At 60.7% G+C, this 18,493-nt stretch overlaps 3 protein-coding genes across 8 annotated transcripts in view; 1 reads left to right on the forward strand and 2 right to left on the reverse strand.

Moving 5' to 3' along the window:
* PCBP4 (poly(rC) binding protein 4) overlaps positions 1-1,286 on the reverse strand; it is a 3,931-nt gene extending 2,645 nt beyond the window's left edge. Inside the window, exons 1-5 of the mRNA XM_039837922.1 lie at positions 1,142-1,286; positions 944-967; positions 797-829; positions 481-597; positions 11-298 (exon numbers count right to left, since the gene is read on the reverse strand). Of these exons, the coding sequence (XP_039693856.1) occupies positions 11-298; positions 481-597; positions 797-829; positions 944-967; positions 1,142-1,222 (543 nt within the window). The 5' untranslated portion in view covers positions 1,223-1,286. The remainder of the gene's footprint in view (positions 1-10; positions 299-480; positions 598-796; positions 830-943; positions 968-1,141) is intronic.
* Positions 1,287-5,168: 3,882 nt separating this feature from the next.
* Positions 5,169-18,440, forward strand: ABHD14A (abhydrolase domain containing 14A). Of its 4 annotated transcripts, none has more exons than XM_039837911.1 (5): positions 5,169-6,921; positions 15,719-15,930; positions 16,495-16,610; positions 17,690-17,925; positions 18,105-18,440. In XM_039837911.1, exons 1-5 carry the CDS (start codon positions 6,640-6,642, stop codon positions 18,285-18,287), a joined length of 1,029 nt encoding a protein of 342 aa, XP_039693845.1. In that variant the 5' UTR covers positions 5,169-6,639; the 3' UTR covers positions 18,288-18,440. The 4 variants fall into 4 exon arrangements, with proteins under 4 accessions (XP_039693845.1, XP_039693848.1, XP_039693847.1 ...); XM_039837914.1 differs by lacking the exon at positions 5,169-6,921 and adding an exon at positions 12,075-12,199; XM_039837913.1 differs by lacking the exon at positions 5,169-6,921 and adding an exon at positions 12,105-12,276.
* Positions 8,500-15,041, reverse strand: ABHD14B (abhydrolase domain containing 14B). 3 transcript variants are annotated; one of them, XM_039837917.1, is made up of 5 exons: positions 12,397-12,525; positions 11,277-11,510; positions 9,805-10,046; positions 9,386-9,471; positions 8,500-9,145 (listed from the first exon to the last, which is right to left on the reverse strand). In XM_039837917.1, the coding sequence occupies exons 2-5, from the start codon at positions 11,485-11,487 to the stop codon at positions 9,130-9,132; spliced, it is 555 nt and encodes a 184-aa protein (XP_039693851.1). In that variant the 5' UTR covers positions 11,488-11,510; positions 12,397-12,525; the 3' UTR covers positions 8,500-9,129. The 3 variants fall into 3 exon arrangements, with proteins under 3 accessions (XP_039693851.1, XP_039693850.1, XP_039693849.1); XM_039837916.1 differs by lacking the exon at positions 12,397-12,525 and adding an exon at positions 14,272-15,041 and having other exon boundaries at positions 8,500-9,471; XM_039837915.1 differs by having other exon boundaries at positions 8,500-9,471; positions 12,397-12,521.
* Positions 18,441-18,493: the final 53 nt, after the last annotated feature.

Here is an 18,493-nt window from a genome sequence, read left to right on the forward strand (position 1 = left end):
CACCCGTAGTCTGCAAGCAGAGAACAGAAGCCGCTTCTGGCTGCTCCCATAGCCCAGAGAAGGGCTGCCCAGACTCAGAGCCCCGCGGGGGATGGGGAGCCATGAGCCCAGGCCCCCTCCTGCAACCGGAGGTGGGGCTCTGGGGGTAGGATCCCCTTCCCCTCACCTCTCGGATCTCCTTGATCTTGGTGCCAGCCTTCCCGATCAGTGAGCCACACTGGCTGGCGGGGATGACAAGGCGCAGGGTCACCGGAGGCCTGGAGATGTTCCCACCGTTTGCAGTGGCAGAGCAGAGGTCCTGGGCAGGAAGACTGTGGGTTGGCCGTGCGCACCTTTGCTGCTCGCCTACCCTGGAGTCCCGCCCCAATGTCAGAAACCTGCCTGGGCTTAGCCTCCCCCCCCACCCAGCCGCGATGTGCAGCTGGAGCCACGTTCCTCCTGGGGAACCAGCCTCGGCCTCTACCCCAGACGGCCACAGACCTCGTCCAGCTTGAAGGCGATCATGGAGACCGCGTGGAAGACGGCTGCCGTAGACCCGGTGATGGTGGTGATGCGCTCGGGGCAGGAGCCCTCGGAGATGGTGATCCGGGCGCTGCTCTGCGGGTACAAGACAAGCGACGGGCAGCGAGGCCCCCCTGTTTTCTCACTGGCAACATGTCTGCCTGCCCCATTCACAGGCCCCAGCAAAGCTGGAAACCACCACCCTCGGGGGGCACTCGCTGGTCCCCCCAACGGTGGGGTTCAAGGAGGAGGTGGGTCAGGGATCACCCTTCCCCTCCCCACACCCCACCCTCACCTGCTCCCGGATCCGCTTTACAGTCTCTCCTTTCTGCAGGAGACAAAACAGACAAAGGCTCTTAGCTTGAGAGGCTAGTGCCACCTTTCCCGGACGGACTTGAGGGAAAGGCTGAAGGGGACGCACAGAATAGAACCAGGCACCTACCTTCCCGATTATGCTGCCCACCTCCTGCGAACAAGACAAGAGTAATGTCGGAGGTGGCGGTACCAGTGCCCAGGCCCTGCCCCTCCCCCACGCAGGAGACAGGCAGGACGCCTGAGATCAAACTCTGGCTGGCCAGGCCTTGCCTTGCTTTGCCCTCTGCCCCTCCCGAGGCGCAGGAGAGTCCCCCACTCCACTCACCTTCCCGTGCATCAGCATCCGCAGCGTGAGGGTGATGCTGAGCCCCGGCTCCTCCTCCAGCCCCGCATCTGAGCCGCTCATCCTGTCAGGCGGGGCTGGGGCCGCAGTGGCCTGGGAGTGCGTCCACGCTGCGGCCTGGCTGGCTCTGGCAGGGGTGGCAGAAGAGGGGTTAGACAGAAGCCCTGCTCTCTTTCAGGTCCCTTGCCCTTCTGTGGGGACCCCAGAGCTGCGATAACTCCCAGAGAAGGGATATGGCATAGACACCGAGTTTCAGATGTCTCACTGCCCAGTGTGTGTGCATAAAAGTCACCAGCCGTGTAACCCTGGACAGCTCACTCACTCACCTGAGCCTCGGCTTCCTCATCTGGAAGAAGAGGAAGTCAAGTCCTACCTCCAAAGAGTTGTGAAAATTAAAATGAGCTAAGCACACAAGGGGTAGGCAGTCTGCACGAGTATCCTTCCCTTCCCCCCCGAATATTAGAAGAATGAACTAGGAGGCCTATGGGAGTCCACAGAAAGGGAGCTGCTTCTCTGACCTCTTGGAAGAGGGGACCCCCGTGAATCAGGCCTTGAAGAATGAGTTGAGGTTGAAATGTTACTTCTTCGAAGAGGCGCTTGCCTCCAGGGGCCAGAGCCCCTGCTGCCCAGGGCAGGGAGGAGCAGCTGGAGAGGAAGCTGGAGCAGCTGTGGGAGGTCTTGAAAGGAGGGCCGAAGTGAAAATGTGAGGCTCTAGGAGGGGCCTTCTTGCCCGCCTTCTCCCTGCCTGGCAAAGGCTTGGGGGTGTGGGCTGGGAGCCCCACCTCCAGAGGCGAATCCTGTCCGAGAGACCAAGAGAGAGCTAGCTCACTGAAGCAGAGACTCCCTGCAGACAGTGCCGAGCAGGGTTCACTCAGCACTGGAGGGCGGCGGGGGCGTTGGGGACCAGCGGTCTGCACAGGTGCCGAGGGGGTAAGTGTCCAGACTGGCCACATTCCCAGCCTACAGCGCTTTCTATGTATCAGAAACAAGTAACTTGGACTCTGAGTCTCAATTTCTTCATCCATAAAATGGAGGGAATGCCTCCCCCCGGGACTGGGTGATGGGTAAGAAAGGGATTTGGGGGGCTGGGGAATGTCAAGGCCAGTAACCGCTGAAGGAAGGAGGAGCAGATTAGCTGCTGGGATTAGCCCAGCCGCCAGCCCTCCCCGCCAGCCCTCCCCGCCAGCCCTCCCCGCCACTCCAACCCGACCCCTTTGCAGGCCCTGATTTAATCCTGAACCTTAATCCTGCCTGGAAATCCCTCCCTCCAGCGACTGGCCTTGACGGTGAGCACGCTGGGGGACCGGAGCCCCAGGAGGAACGCAGGGGGCAGGGCCAACTGGTGCCAAGTCGGAGCCAAGACCAAACCCTAACCCTGCAAATCCCTCCTGCATGGGAGGGCGTGGGGACAAAGGAAGAGTTCCGGGCCTGGAGCACTCCAGACACCTCTGGGCACCTTCCTCCTCCGTCCCCTGCCCTGACATGAGGGTCAAGGACATGGCGCTCTGTCCAATACCCTCTTTGGAACCCCCTCGCCAGCCCGGGCTTGGGCATGGGGTAGGAAGCGGGGCTCTCAGCCTGGCTCTTTCTCAGAGAGCCAGAGCGAGTCACTGCACGGCACGAAGCCTGTTTCTTCGTCTCTACAGTGGTGGTGACAACCCTGTCCTCCCAAGCCCGGGAACCCGCTCCTCCAGCACCTGCTCCTCCCTCCATTCCAATTTTGCCTGTAGGCTCTCCAGAGGTTAGAGGTCAACTGCGGATGCAGGGACTGTGCTCTGTGGGCATCCTGGCCGGCAGGCCGGCTGCCCTTGCTAACGTTCCACCAGCTGCCTGCACTTCCCCCGCAAAGCGCTTGTGATGACGCTCTTGGTTCTGCCTCCCTGGACAGCCAAGGGCAGGAGCCCCTTTGAGCAGAAGCCACGGCTGCCGCCTTCTCCTTGTGTCCCCAGAGCTCAGGCCAGAGTCAGGCTGGAAAAGGTGCTGAGAACATACTGGTTAGCTGGACAGTTGAAATCACCAAATGGAAAGGAAACCCGACGCCTAGAGGGTCTGTAACCTGCCCAAGGTCACGGAGAGCCAGGGCTCGGTGGGACCAGCAGCGTCCTGCCTCCTAGTGCAAGGCAGCCCCGGCTGCCCCCCAATTCCGGCCATCCTGTCTCGGTCTGGCAGCCTTCTTCCTAGAGGGGGGCTCTGCAAAGGTGGGGAACAGGTTTGAATAGTCTGAGATCCCTGTCTGGCTAGCAGATGTGTGTCATGTTTAGAAAGGACTGACAACTTATCTAGAACCATGGTCTTAAGCTTCAGAATTTTCTGGGGCTCAGGGACCCCGTTGGGGTAGTAACCAGTGGGAGACCTGACAGTATCCTCGTGCCATTTCCACATCGCCTCTTGTGGGCCTGAGGCTCCAGGAAAAACAGGGGGACAGAGGGCTGGAATGTGGCCAGAGCCGGGGCTCCTGTCCTGAAAAAGATAAGGTCTGCGGCACAGCCCCACTGGGGGTATTGGGGACCAGCAGTCTGCACAGCTTCCACTGCCCCAACTTCAACGGTGACCTTGGCCGGGAATTCACCAGACCTGGACTTCAGTTTACCCACCTGCGCTGTGGGGAGGGGGAGAGAGAGGGAGAGTTGCTGGTCTCTCTGTGTCCTTCCTATTCTGAGGGACCCCCAAGGTCTCCCTAGTTACTCTCCAAAGGGCCCTAAGAACAAGCAGCCCTATTAGGCGTATAGGGTCCCCTTCTGTCCTTGCCAGGTCTCTAAGGAATTATTTGCTGCCCCAGCCTGGTGGGCCCTGGGTTCCTGCTGGGCCACCCACATGGCAGCCACACGTCATGCCACGCTGACCTCCAGCTCACCTCTGGGGGTGCCCAGCCCCCTCTGGTCAGCAGGGCTCCCGGGCAAAATATACACAGCCCAGACCAGGCCTGTGACCTCGGGCGTTCCCTCCTGCTCCCTAGGCCCCCTCCCAGACCCAGCGCCCACTCCTTCTGTCCCTGACTTCTTGCCACTCAGGCTAGAGGGGGCGGGGCGGGGGGGGGTGACAGCTGTGTAAGCTATGGCGGCTGCCCCTTCCTGCCCCTCCCCCCCAGCTGTCTCCCTCTCTCTCATGACAGCTGCCCAATCAAAGGGCTGGGGGCTTAGCCAGCTCCCCCCACATGCAGGGATCAGGTGTCCACCCAGGCTTTGTTCAGGAGCAAGAACAATCTGGGGGAGGGGAGGGCTCCTGGGGCCAGGCGACTCCAGTGGACTGGCCCGCCCCTTGGGGGATTCCCTCAGCTCTACTGGCCAGAGCGCCTGGACCAACTAGGGCCTGTAGACTCACCTGGGCTGGGGAGACAGGGGTCTAGCCTCCAAGTTCATCCCCCACCTCACGTCAGCCAACACCCTCCTCAGCACATCGAGCCCCGAACCTAGCAACCTCCTACTCCTACTCCCAAAGAAGCCATGCTGGCCACACCCAGTGATGCTGGGGAATGGCTAGGCCATCAGGCGAAGTAGGGCGTGGCAGGGGTGGACACAGGGCCTGGGGGCATCAAGGGAGTCTGACTCCCCCGCCCGTCCACTTCCCTGGGCATGTCCACCCTTCCTGATTAGCCGGGCCTCGGTAAGCACTGCCCCAGCATCCTCGACCTGGGTGCCCAGCCTCATCCTCACGGCCTCCCAGAATGGCCACTCACACCTACTTCTTGGGAGAGTCGGGGATAGGGAGGGGCCTGCAGGGAAGCAGACTGGGGCCTGCAGGTCCAGCCTCCGGTTCTTGACCCAGGGATGTCTGTGGACTCTGTGCTAGACAGAGAAGGGAAGCTGACAAGCCGGCTGGTGCCAGAAATGCGATGGCCTCCTTAGCGCACCGTTAGGCATTCCCCCCAAGAGTCCTTACAGCCGACAGAAAACAAGGCAGGCCCAGGCCCAGACGGAGATGCAGGAGAAAGGGCACAGTTCTGTGGTACAGCCCCACCCACTGACACCCATCCCCTCACTGTGTCACCCAAATTGAGAAAGGTCTCTAGCTTCCATTCTGGAGATTGGGTCACTCTGCTGCTCAACAGCCATCCTTGGCTCCCTAGTGCCCAAAGAACAAAGCCTGATCTCCACGGACAGCCACCCAACCTTCGTGATCTGGCCCCTGCCAATTTCGCTTGTCTCATCTCCACCCCGTCCCCCCCACACATGGCTGCAAACATGCTTAGCACCTCCAGGCCTCTGGGCCTGTGCCCAAGTTGATCTCGGACTGGAACGCCCATCCTCTCCACTCCCTGTCAAAATCCTTCTCAAATGCCACCTCCCCTGTGAAGCCCTTCCCAACCTTCCAAGCCAGATAACCACACAGGCCTCTGTGCCCCCTAAAGATACGCTTGCAAACTCAAAGGTGCCCCAGGCAGGCATTTCCGAGCCTGTCTTTCCACAACACAGAGAACTCCAGAGAGAGGCAGCTCCCAGCCCAGGGTGCTGGGAGAAGACAGGGCTTACAGGGCCTGGAGGCCTTATGGACCAGAGATGGGGCTAAGGGTCCCAGAGGAGCAGTGAGGGCGGGGTAAGAAGACCCAGGGCACAAGGGACCAGCCACATGGGGCAGCCAGGATCCTCCTGGACAGGATTCCCAGTTCCCATTCCTCGGCCCGTTCCTTCTGTTTCCCTGGGTCTAGGGGCTTCCTGGGCATGTCACTAGGGTGGAGGGTTTGCATCGTGTCTTGAGACTTCTAGGGGCCCAGAGTGGGTTTCCCCATGGGGAATGCGGACTGGAAGAAGAGCTGGGGTGTGGCAAAGGTTTCACAAAGCCGAGCTTAGCCTGTCACAGCTGGAAGGGCCACACCAGAGAGGAACCCGAGGCCCGGAGAGGAAGGGGCTTGTTTGGAAGGCTACGTGAGAGCCAACGGGCAGAGCTGGAAGAACCCAGGGCTTCACCTGTGCCGCTCAGAGCTCTGTCTTCGAGAAGTCTGCGCCACTGGGCAATGGTGATGGAGGCTGGGGCACAGGCAGTGATGGGAGTAGGGAGGGTGGACGGAGCCTGTCTGGGGACACAGGGCGGGGCAAAGCCAGCCTCCCTGTGGCCTGGGCCTGCCAGGGTGTGTGGGCCGCCTGCTCCCAGCCCCCCACCCTGAGCATGCAAGAAGAACAATCCCCTTGTGTTTGGGCAGCCTGAGCCTGCATGCTGATGAAGGCTGGGGGGTGCGGACCGGGATGGGGGCGCCTAGGAGGTTGAGAGGGTTCCAGGGCCCGGAGGGGCTAGGGGAATCTTCAGATGGGAGAAGGATAGGGTCCTAGGTGTTGGCCCCGAGGCACTGAGGGTAACCCAGGAAACAGAGAAGGCCGGAGTTGAGGTTTAAGCCCCTGTGGAGTTCTGAGGGTCCAAGAGCTCTTTGTGGGGAAGGAGGGCCCCTGGGGACACAGCCCTGTTGGTCCGGCATGACTATAAGCCTCCGGGGCTTGGTGGGAACCAAGAGCCCACATTCTGGGAGGAGGGGGTGCAACTGACCCTGGATGCATCCCTTAGAGACCAGTCCCAGGGCGCTGGGGCCGGGTGGGGCACTGGGTGCCACAGGTCTCAAGATGGCCGGCCTGGGACAGGGGAGTGAGGAGGCCAGCACCTCCCTCCCCCGACCAGACAGGCACCAGGGCCAGGCTGAAGTGAGTAGCCAAGCCCCCCACTCCACAGGATTCCGGCTAAGAAGCCAAGTCAGAGCTGAGGGGCTGAAGAGTCGCAGGGCACCAGGGACCACTCCGGGCCTCCAACTGTCATCCCCACACACCCCTGGCTTGGAGGTTTGTGTCTCCCCCACCAAAGGCTGCAGAGGATGGGAAGGGGTGTGTGCTGAGCCCGAACCTGCAGGGGAGTGACAGAGATGGAGCAGAACCAGAACCCAGGGCAGGAGGTCGAGAGAAGAGCAGGTGGGATGAGGGCCTCGGATCTCGGGGAGTCTCAGGTCCAGGAAGCTCCTCCTTGGTGTTGGGGGCTCCTCTGGCAGACCAGCGCCCCCCACCTGTGCAGGCCTGGGCCCGCGTGGGACAAGGAGCTTGTTCCTCGCAGTCTCCTAGTCCCTCAAACCCGGGACCCCGGCCTGTGGACTCGGGCGCCGGCTCCCCGCCCCCGGCCGCACCCCCAAACTTCGCGGCCCGCGGTGCCCCGCCCGGCCCGCGCCCTACCTCGCTGGGGCTGTCCTGCGGCGGCTGCGGCGGCGGCGCGGCGGCTGGGCCGCTCAGTCCCACATTGTCCCCGGGAGAGGCGGCCGCTCACAACTGCGAGTGACATCAGCTGCGAACAATGAGGGGTTTGACAGGCGCGGAGCCCGGCCTGGAGCCCGGCTCCGCGCCCCCACCCCCCCTCCGCCCGCCCTGCCAGCCCTTGCCCTCCCGCCCCCCCTCCCCGGATCCGATTACAGCGCGGCGGGCCCGCCCCAGTGCCGCAGCCGCGCGCCCCGCCCCGCCCCGCGCGCCGCGGTGCGCCCCGCGCGGCCGCCGCTTCCGGGAGGGCTGGACCACCCTCCCCTTGCAGCTCCTCCGGCCCCTGCCGTGAGGGGCGCCGGGGGATCTGGCCTGAAGCGCGGGCCCGGCTGCGGTCCTCCCCACGCCGCCCGCGCCGGGCCAGGCCTCGAGTCCCTCCTTCCGGCCGGGCCACCGCCCCGCATCTCGGCCGAGCTCCCTACACCCCCATCCCGGCCTCCGCCCCGCCGCCAGACCCCGCGCTGCCCCGCTCCGGCTCGGGCCCCTCGAAGCTCGGGCTTCCACCCTCCGCCGGGCCGGGTTCCCAGCTCTGCTGCTTCTGCGCCATCCAACCCCGAGCGGGGCTCTCGCCCACCGAGACCAGCACCCCTCAACCACCCAACGGCTTCCGCGAGGCCCGGCCTTAGTCTGCCCAGGACAGGTTACCCGACCAGCCGGAGGAGGGGCCCGAGAGCGGTGTGACCCGTGCCCCTACGCCCGCGATTCCCCTAAAGCTACCCCAGAATTCCTTTTGGGGCTAGGGTCGCAAGGGAGGCGGCGCAGTTGAGTACTCTAGTAGGGAATGGGTAAGAGGACGGGGAGGCCGGGCTGTTCCCAGGCCCTCTGCTTCCCCCACCGCACCCCTGCTGCCGCGCTCAGGGGAGCAAATCTACCCACCCCCACCCCGTAATCGGCTCAGCCCGGTCCCACTGACCTCCGCCTCCCCCCGCAGCTGAGTCTCTTGGCACCTGGGTGTGTGGGGGTGGGGAGGGGAATCCAATCTCCCTTCCTCTCCATCTGGTCTGGTGGACAAAGGGCAGGGGGACCATCTGGTCCCGCTAGGGTGGGGGAGGGGCCCGTGGTGCCAGTCCCTAGGGGCGGGGGAGGGGCGACGCTCTGGAGACAGCAGAGCCTGCGGGGTCTAATTGCATCACTTTATTTCACCGACCTCCACTCTCCTCCCCCAAAGCTCAGAGCACGAGACAAGCTTCGGCCAAGAAGACCCAGGCCTAATAACCCGCGGAGGTGTGGAGCCTCCAGAAGGAGCGGGGAAAGCGGGGAGATCTGAGGGTCAAGAGAGTGGTCCTCTCCTTTTGGGGGATAACTCTTTATCTGAAGTCAGCTGCAACCTGTGGGTGAATGGAAGGCAGCAGGCCACACCCTAAGCCTGGCAGAGGATCTCCTGCGAGGCCTGTCCCCTGGGGTCCCCACCTTCCCAGAGAGTGGGGTGCTGCATAGTGTGGAAGCACAAGTATGCGTGCGTGTCTGCACGCAAAGCAAAGCTGCACCTGATTGTGCATGTCAGTCAGAGGTAGAGGGACCCACGTAGCGGGTCACTTCTGGGAACGTGTGGAACGTGTGTAAGCATGCATGTATCTGAGGCCTGAGAGGCGGGGCGGCGGAGGCGGTGGGAGCCAGGAGGCGGAGGCTGGGCAGAGCAGAGGACAGCAGAGAACAGGCAGAGCAAGAAGTCCCACAGCAGAAGCTCATCTGAAGGGTTACCCTCCACAAGACCAAGTCCCTTGGCTCCTGAATTTTTTGCTCTTGATTTCACCTCAGTGTGTCACTGCAAGAGAAAGAAGACAGACAGACCCCCTAAGACAAGCACCCAGACAGCCACACCTGTTGCACGTGTGTGATGAGCAGGAGCCCATGGAGAGGGAGAGGGCCCCAGGCAGGCAAGCAGCCCACCCCCACCAGCAGGGCTGGGCCTCAGGCTAGCCCCTGCAGGAAATCCAGCAGCCCTGTATGCCACTCCTCAGGTTTGTCAAGGTAACAAGGGTGTCCCGCCCCCTCCATGACCAACACCCGGTGGTTGGGCAGCTGCTTCAGGTGCTCAAAGCTGGTCTGACCCATGGGGTCCTGGTCTCCATATACAATAAGGGTCGAGGTCTGGAGAAAGGAAAAGGAGGCAGAATCAACAGGGACCTACCACACCATCCCCATCCTCCTAGAATGGCTTCGGCCCTCCCCATGACTTCAGTCTCTCCCTGGGGTCACCCCAAATGAGGGGGAGAGACGAGCTAGCCCAGTGGAGTGAAGGGGGCCAGCTCCCAAGAGACAGGGATGTGGATTTATGTCCGTCTTGGCAAAGTAATCTGTTAATTAAACCAGCAGGGTGGCATTTGGTAGTTCGGCTCCCCTAAAAGCCATCCATCGGCTTCCCAGTCCCCAGATGAGGAAGGGCGCCAGGAAGGGGCATGTCAGGCTCTCACGCATGGGTACCTTCACACTGGCATAGTTAGCAGCATTGATCTTGTCAGTGCAGATGGGAGCCACTGGCACATAGCCCCGGACCTGGGAGCCAGGGGCGGTGAGGAAGGGCAGGGAGTACATGCCACTCAGTGATGGGCTGATCACAACGGGGGCGCCCAGGTCCAAGGCGTCCACCACAGCTGCCAGGAAGCTGCTGGGGACCAGCTCCCCGACAGGGGCAGGGGCGGCTGCTTCCTTGGAGCGCCCCAGACCTGCAGGGATTCAGGTGTGGAACAGACAAGATAAGGGCAGTGAGTGGGAAAACAGGAGAGAAAGGGTCTCTTCCTACAGGAAGCCCTCCTAGGTTAGTCATTCTGTGCCAGGTTCTTGCAACATGAAGTGAGCCCGAGTTTATTCGTACAGCAGCCTAGATCTGTCGTATCAGTGACAAGCATGAGGCACATCTCTCGTGTTTGTGCCCATCTGCCCCAGCAGTACGGTGCCCTGGAAAGAATCAGGCTCTGAAGTCCAACACGGCTGGATCCAAGTCCCCATTTTCCATTTACTGTCTATGCAACCTTGGGAAAGTCCCCTCAGCCCTCTCGGCTGTTCAGTTTCCCCCATCTGTTAAAGGGAGATGACAAAAGTATCTGCCACCTAAGATCGCTGTGAAAATTAACTACTAAGGGGTGGTAGGGTGAGTGCGTCCAGGACAGTGGCTGAGGGGCTGGCTCTACACACATACCTCCCCTCCAGTTAGTCCCTACCATCCCTCTGAAAGATTAGCTCTAGAATTTAGCCTTGAAGCTCGGCCCAACCCACTGTCAAAACCAATCAGGTCAGGGCCTGGAGGCCCGCCCCCGGGGCTGTGAAACCATTAGTCATGGCCAGTGAGGGGGGCAGGTCAGCCCACCCTTCTGCACTGGGCACCAGGGGTTGGGACCTGCTGATGTTAGTTGTGACTTGCAGTCTGAGACTGCCCTGCCTCCCCCAGAACCCAGCTTAATGCTTTTTATTTGGCATCATGACTAGGGGCTCAGCCACCTACCAGGTCCTGCCCTCCCCCAAAGGTGCCAGGAAACAGTCTCACTGCTCAGGGCTTCCAACAGAGCCTATGGTAATGGCTCTATCAAAATATTTTACTTCCAACTGGCTGAGCATCAATTATTACGTGTCAGGTACTGGTCACATACTTCCACGGATAATCTCATTCCATTCTCACTAGAGCTAACCCCCAAAAGGAGTGTGGTTGTCTCGCGTTACAGATGAGGAAGCGGAGGCTCAGAGACGCTGAGACACTGACCGGGGCAACACAGAAGCAGCTGGGCATGTCCGGGCATCTGGATCAAGAGTGGAGAAGCTCAAAGGTCCCTGCAGTGTGCACTGTGCCCTGTTGAGCTCATGGCCCAGCCTGGCTAGGTCCCTCTGGTCCTCCAGCCCCCAGCTCTGAGTCCCCAGTGAGGCCCCGACCATCCCTGTGCAGAAGCCTACCCCGGAAGTACCTGGCAGGTCAATGGCTACAGCGCGGTAGCCGGCCTGGGCCAGCCTGTGCAGCGTGCCCAAGTTCTGCCAGGTCTCGGAGGAGAAGCGGATGCCGTGCAGCAACAGCACGGAGAAGCGGGCAGCCTGCCCACCGGCCGGCCGCGCCTCCCGGAAGAACAGACTCTGGCCCTGCACCTGGACCGTGCCCTCCTGCTGCTCCACGCCGGCCATCCTGCCCTGTGCTGGCGCAGCACCTGCGGTTCAAGGTCGGGTTGATGAGCCACAGAGCAGCCTGCGGGCAGGCAGAGCAGGAAGGCTGCAGCGGGGGGAAAAGTGCAGGGGTCCCCCGGGGAGCAGCAAGGACGCCTCCAGGAGGCTCCCAGAATTCTCGGAAGGTGCTATAGGGTGAGGAAAACGTAGGTGTTGTTTCTGCCTCTGCCACTCACTTAATTGCATGGCCTTGGACCTCAGTTTCCTCATCTGAAATATGGGACATTGAAGTCTAGGTCAAGAATTAACAAGTTAAAAAGAAAAAAAATTGGTAGTGAGGGTGCCTGCGCTTGGAAAAAATTCAATACCCGGGACTCTCATTACGATTATTGTTCTCATTGTTATCCTTTTCCACAAAAGGAGATGATCCAATAGTACTTAGCTCATGGGTGGTTGATAGGATTCAAGGAGGCAACGCATGCGCAGGGCCTAGCACTTGGTACTAAGCAAGTAAGTGCTCAGTCAACAGTAAGTAGCTGTCTGTTTTGCTAATCAACCTCTTCCTCTTCAAGGCACTGTTACGAGGTCGTAGGTTGGCACCGCTGGCGGGAGGGGGTCGGGGTTGGAGTAAAACACGCATTATCTGGAAGCAGAAACGGGAACGCTGAGCCGGGAAAGGCTTTGGAGTTCCCGCCCGCAAGGGACGCGGAGTGCTCAGTGCGCTGACGCCGAGGTCAGGGGCGCGGTCACCGATGCCGCCACGCTCGCTCTGTCCCCTCCGAGGACCTCGGTTCTGGCTTGCTGGGCCTGGTAGGGCGCCCGCGGTAGGGGCGGAGACAGACCCGAGGGAAGGGACCTGGGAAAACGAGCTGGGAAGGGGAGATAGGTGGGGGTTCGAGAAAGAGAGGGTCCAGGGCGCAGGGCAGGTACCTGGAGAGCTGCGTGAATTCGCGCAGGAGGCAGGCGAATGCTGGCGGAGAATGGAGACGGGGCGGGGAAGCTGGGAAGGGGCTGGGAGCGCGGAAGCTGGAATGTGGCCGCGCAGAGGGCGGGTCCCGGGCTGTGCTCCGGGGCACCCTCTTGCGGCCACAAGTCGCCGCAGGACGGGTCGGTGCTGCTAGATGTATCCTCTCAGAGCGGCCTCAGTTTCCCCAAGCCCCTTGGTCCCACGTGCCCCAAACACTGGGCTGGGCGCGGCCCGAGACTCTCGGCCACCTGCCCCATACCCACACGGCGCTCCTTGAGGAGGAGGGTTTTGGGGGGGGTCGCATCTCTGCTGCTCCCTTCTCTCTTCCTCCCTCATCCCCAGGCTGGACTGGACTGCCCAGGCCCGGAGTCGTGTGCCAGGCAGGCATGAAGTTGAGGCCCGACAGGTTGGAGGGCGAGGCTCCGGCAATGTCCAGCCAAGTAGCCTTGATCGTTAGCCCAACGCCTCCGAGCCTCTTTCCTGTAGAATGGGTGTGATGTGCCTTCCTCCCAGGGCGCCGATAAAGGAGTGAATCCTGCACGCTTCGCGCAGCCTCTGTGCCTGGCTTGGTCGCCAAACGGTGCCTGAGCTTGAGAGCAGAGCAGACGTCGGTCACACGTTGTCAACCAGGATGGGTGCCATAGTGATGCGAAGGAGCCCAGAGGCCACCCTGGGCTCTGAGTGTACACAGGCCTGAGTGCGTTTGTAAGGCCAGGGAAGAGGCTGAGGACCTGGAGCTGCTATCGTATAACAGTAATATCTGGCGTTTACTCAGACGCTGCTCTAAGGCTTGACCGGCCCTTAAGTCCTTAAGACAACCGTTATCCGTAGCCCCACTTTTCAGACGGGAGACTGAGCGAGAGCGGAGGGTGGGAAGAAGCTGGGTGGCTCTCCGTCCGGCTCTCAGGCCGAAAACAATCCAGAAAACCTGGACAGGGGGCCGGGCCTGCGGGCTTCGGGGCGCCGCCCCCAGTCCCCTGTGGGTCGGGGCTACAGAGAGCTGGGCCTGCGACTGCGGACTGCGCAAGCGCGCCTCGGTGGCCACGCTCTCGGCCACCTAGAGCCGGCGGGAGCCTGCGGAGCCGCGGAGGCAGCGCCATGGTCGCCGCACTGTTTGGCTGCTGGTTGCGCAGGGGCGGGGCCCGCCCAGCAGAGGCCCGCCGGGTCATCTCGGTCGGTCGGGTGAGTGTCCCCAGAGAGTGCGGCCTGCAGGGTGCCCGGGGGCGGGCCATCCTCGCCCCACCCCTTGCCCGGCGTCCTGAGGCAGAGTCTTGCGGGAGGGGCAGGCGTTGGGGAAGCGAGTGTGCCGGTGGTCGTGTGCGGTGTGTGTGTGCGCGCGCTTGCGCTTTTGTCTGCGTGTTTCCTTGGGGGTCTGGGTGTACGCGTGTGTCAGTGTGTTGTGTGTCAGTGTTTCTTGTGCCTGTGTTGGAGAATGTGTCGATCTGTCCGCCCGCTTGTTTTCTGTCTGCTGTGTGTATTTTCTGTGTGCGTGTGATTCTGGAGGTGTGTATTACCTGTGTGTCCGCGTGTGTTTCTGAGGGTCTCTGTGTGTGTCCGTCTGTCGGCCTGTGAATGTGTGGCCAGTGCGTGTACAAAGAGGCTGCATGTGCGTGTAGGGAATAGCTTGTGAAAAAGGAAAGCAGATGGGGGCACGTGTGTACACCTGTCATTGTCGACACGTGTGCCAAGGTCCTAACACGGAGACTTCTCCAGCCCCCGCCCCCAGTATCTGTAGCTAGACCACGTTTTCTAATGCTCCAGCTCCCTGGGTTGCCAAGGCAACGGCCGATGTCCCTCCCCTCGCTACCGGGAGAGGCGCCCCTGTGCCCCAGGCTCACCTGCAAGGTGAGGTCCAGAGCCGATGCTCCTGCTCCACCTAGTGGGAACCTAAGCCACCGCGGCTTGGAAGAGCTGCATCCTAGGCGGGTGGTGGTCAGAGAGAAGAGAGGAGCGCACTCTTCCTCTGCTCAGCTCCTGGGTCTCCACCTGACCTGGGAGTCTGGGGGTGGGATGTTTCTCTGGGGAAACATTCCAGAGAGGTGGGTGGAGCTGGATGCAGGTTTCCAGTTCGCAGCTCAGGCCAATGTCCAGTTGGCACTGAATAAAGAAGTGTTTACTGGAATCTGGGAACAAGCAGGCGTGCTCCTCCCAGGCGCCCCAAATGACGACAGGACAGCTCCTGGTCAAGGCCACTGTATTGTTGAAATCTCACAGGAGGCTTGGGAGGGCAGTGGTGAGGTTATCTTTCTCTCCATTTTACTGACAAACTGAAGACTCGCAGCCAGGAAGTGGCAGAATGGGTCTCAAAGCCAAGGCTAACTGCTCTGTCTGGTTCCTGGGTCCTGAGGTCTGTCCTCTGGGCATGCAAAGGACCCAGACTGGAGGAGTCCATGAAGCAGGTCATGGGACTTGGCATGAAGCTGGGGAGGTGGTCATCTTCTCCAGCCTCCATGCTGCCCTTTCCATTTCTAAGTGTCCGGTTCTCCTCCCTAGTTCCGCAGCCCCTCGGGCCTCAGCTCTCCATCCTTCACAAATTCCCCATGAGCCCTCCTCCCACTTAATAGCTGGGGTGGGGCATTAAATATTCCCATCAGGTGTAAAACACATTCTGATTTTAGCAGTATTATATGCAGTGTGATAAAAAACGAACAAACACAAAAAAACACACATTTCCAAAGGTGCCCTCAGCAGGATGTCTCTTGACACCCTCACTCTACCCACCAGCAGGGCTCCATTCCATCCGTCACCTCCCAGCACCATGCTTTCTGCCTTGGGGAACCGAGTGTGGCTCGGTGTTTAGGAGCCCAGCCTTGGGTTCAAATCCCGGTTCCTCTACTTGCTTACTGAACTTTGGGCAAGAGAATTTACCCCCTAAGCCTCAGTTTCCTTTTCTGTAAGAGACCTATAATCATGTCTGCTCCCCAGTGTTCTTGTGTGAATTCATGAGCCCTCGTACGTGAAGGGCCAAGCACAGGGCCCAGCTGTCAAAGAGCTCAGTGCACGGGAGTGGTATTAGCTGGCGGTGATGATAGTGGTCTCCGAGCATGCTGTGTGCCAGGGGACATCTCAGGTGCTCCTTCTCACGCTGTGGGGTACCTGAGCCCTTACTCTGGCATGTGGAATAGTTGGGTGTGAACCCTCAGACCCTTGCCCAGAGCAGGGGGAAGGGCAAGGGCTGAGCTTTTCCTCTGCTGGGGGCTTCTGGGTGGGGTTTGGGGTTGGAGCCCAGAGGGCCTTGGTGGGGGCTCAGCCCCAGCCTCTCCTCCCTCTCCTCTCCTCCTCCAGGCTGTGGTACAGACCTCCATGAGCCGGTTCCAGGTAGCCCTGCTGGGCCTGGGCCTGCTGCTCATGCTGCTACTGTACGTGGGGCTGCCAGGCCCCCCTGAGCAGACCTCCTGGCTCTGGGGAGACCCCAATGTCACAATCCTGGCTGGTCTTACTCCTGGCAACTCCCCCATCTTTTACCGCGAGGTGCTCCCACTTCACCGGGCACGCAGGTGGGTGCCAACCCCAGGGTACAGTGGAAAGACTAGGCCCGCGGGAGTCCCTGTGTGGGACCTCAGCTCAGCTAAGGGTGCTCAGGGACTGGGAGGGCAGTGGGATAAGCCTAGGAAGAGAGCGGGCCACTGCCGGACCCACAAGACCCTCACTCCCCCGTGTGCCCACTGCCAGACCCACAGGGCCCTCACCCCGCTCTTATTTACTGCTGGGACTCCACAAGTTCTCACTCCCCGTTGTGCCCACTGCCAGACTATTAGGGCTCCCACAGGGCCTCCTTAAAGCCTTCCTGTTGCTGCCAGACCCACAGGGCCTCACACTGCTATGCCCACTGCTGACCGCAGACCCTCACTCCCCATTTGCCCACTGCCAGACCCACAGGACCTCACCCAGCTATGCCCATCGCCTGGGACTCAAGCAAGACCCTCACTCCCCGTGTGCCCACTGCTGGACCCTCAGGGCCCTCACTCCCCTGTGTGCCCACTGCCAGACCCACAGGGCCCTCACCCCCACTATGCCCACTGCGAGACCTGCAGAGCCCTCACCCCACTGTGTGCCCACAGGGTGGAGGTGGTACTGCTCCACGGAAAGGCCTTTAACTCCCACACGTGGGAGCAGCTGGGCACGCTGCAGCTGCTGGCACAGCGGGGCTACCGAGCCGTGGCCCTTGACCTCCCAGGTGAGAGCCCCCACCCCTGGGCCTGGGGAGGCAGCCTGCAGCAGGTACAAGGGGGAAATTGGGGGAGTAGGAAAGTCCTAAGATGTGACTTGGGGGCATCTTGGACCCCAGTATCTGGACAAGCAGCGGCAGGTCGCAATATAAGACGACAACATGAAAAGATCTGTGTCTTTATTTTCTACCCTTGCAAACTATAGTGTGGATAGTTGCAGGTCACGGAGCAAATGGAAACGTGACTCGCTTCCCTGAGATGGCATGGGGAGAGTCACTGTCCTTTTTACCACAAATTAGGGAGCTTCTTGTTTTTTTAACTGTACTAACGATTTATGCTACCACTCATTAAAAAATCAAACGAGAGTGACACCCTCAGAGACCCATGCCACATTTCCCTCCCTTACTTCTCTAAGCAGTTTGGGGGTGCCAGACCCTTTTGGGGCATTTCCATACCTAGAGACATAGACGATATGCAGGGTCGTGTGGTGGGGGTTGTAAACGTGGTTGGCGTCCTGCCTGCTTAGCGAATCTATCCGCAATTTGGTTTTCTCCCCCTGTACCACGTCTCAGGGATCATACCCACCGCTGTGTGCCCGTGGAGGGATGGAGCTTCTATCTGGCCATTCCTCTACCGGTGGGCGCTGTACATTGACTCGCAGTTTGCACTGTCAGTTGAAATGCTCAAGTATTGAAGCCGAAGCATCTTCTGACATGCTTCTTTGAGCCTGTGGCCAACAATTTCTGTAGGGTAAGCTACCAAGGACAATTGATGGGTCGAGGACACACATCTTTTAAATTTTGACAAATATTACCTTACCCTCCGAAACTGCTACATGGGTTTTTCCTCCCGTCAGTCATGTATGGAAGTGCCATCTCCCCACATCTCATCAGTCTTTTTCACTTTTGCCGATAGGATGAACGGAAGGTGTTTTTCTAACAGGCCTATCACAGTACAAAAAGTAGCTTCTGGGACATTTGGGGGAGATGTGGCACGTGCCACTGCTCTCCATCTCTTTCCCCCACCGTGGCGAGCAGCGGTCCTGAGCTCCTTCCCAGCCTCCCTCAGCGGTGCCTCCTGCTCCCAGGTTTTGGGAACTCGGCACCTTCGAAGGAGGCCAGCACAGAGGCCGGGCGGGCGGAGCTGCTGGAGCGTGTGCTGCGGGCCCTAGGGGTGCAGAAGGCCGTGCTGGTGAGCCCCTCGCTGAGCGGCCACTACGCCCTGCCCTTCCTGATGCGAAGCCACCACCAGCTGCACGGATTCGTGCCCATCGCACCCGCCTCCACCCAGAACTACACCCAGGAACAGTTCTGGGCCGTGAAGGTACTGGCTTCCTGTCATGGCTCAAGTCCTGGGGGGAAAGGACTCACTTGGAGGACACATGGCCCCATCCCTGATCCGGATGGAAGAGATGGGTGTTTGGGGAAGATTTCCTAAGCAGGTGGCTTGAGGGCCAGTCCCTATCAGGCCCCAGGATCACAGCCCCTTGCCTTGCCCCGCAGACCCCAACTCTCATCCTGTATGGGGAACTGGACCGCGTCCTGGCTCGGGAGTCACTGCGGCAGCTCCGCCACCTGCCCAACCACTCCGTGGTGAAGCTGCATGACGCAGGCCATGCCTGCTACCTCCACAAGCCAAAAGACTTCCACCTTGTCCTCCTCGCCTTCCTTGACCACCTGCCTTGAGCTCACCCACTGCCCAGGCCCTGGGCCTGGCCTGAGCTTGGAGGCTCCGGACCAGTCCCCACTGGGATGGGAGGGCGAAGGCCAGAGGGCCAGGCCCCGTCAGGAGCTCTCATCTCACCTCGCAGACAGTAAATAAAAGTGTTTTTGTCGTGCCCGGGGAGTGACAGGCCCTGTTTCCTTGTGGGGTGCAGGTGGGGTGGGAGGAG

The sequence above is a fragment of the Pteropus medius genome, unplaced genomic scaffold (genome assembly GCF_902729225.1).
Source record: "Pteropus medius unplaced genomic scaffold, Ma_sr-lr_union100, whole genome shotgun sequence".
Taxonomy (NCBI): domain Eukaryota; kingdom Metazoa; phylum Chordata; class Mammalia; order Chiroptera; family Pteropodidae; genus Pteropus; species Pteropus medius.

Coding starts and splice junctions, on each gene's coding strand:
- ABHD14A (XM_039837911.1), top strand. CDS start 6,640: ATGCATCCCTTAGAGACCAGTCCCAGGGCGCTGGGGCCGGGTGGGGCA. Junction 15,931..16,494: donor CCACTTCACCGGGCACGCAG/GTGGGTGCCAAC, acceptor GTGTGCCCACAG/GGTGGAGGTGGTACTGCTCC. Junction 16,611..17,689: donor CGTGGCCCTTGACCTCCCAG/GTGAGAGCCCCC, acceptor TCCTGCTCCCAG/GTTTTGGGAACTCGGCACCT.
- ABHD14B (XM_039837916.1), bottom strand. CDS start 11,487: ATGGCCGGCGTGGAGCAGCAGGAGGGCACGGTCCAGGTGCAGGGCCAG. Junction 10,047..11,276: donor TGTAGCCATTGACCTGCCAG/GTACTTCCGGGG, acceptor GAATCCCTGCAG/GTCTGGGGCGCTCCAAGGAA. Junction 9,472..9,804: donor CTAACTATGCCAGTGTGAAG/GTACCCATGCGT, acceptor TCCTTTCTCCAG/ACCTCGACCCTTATTGTATA.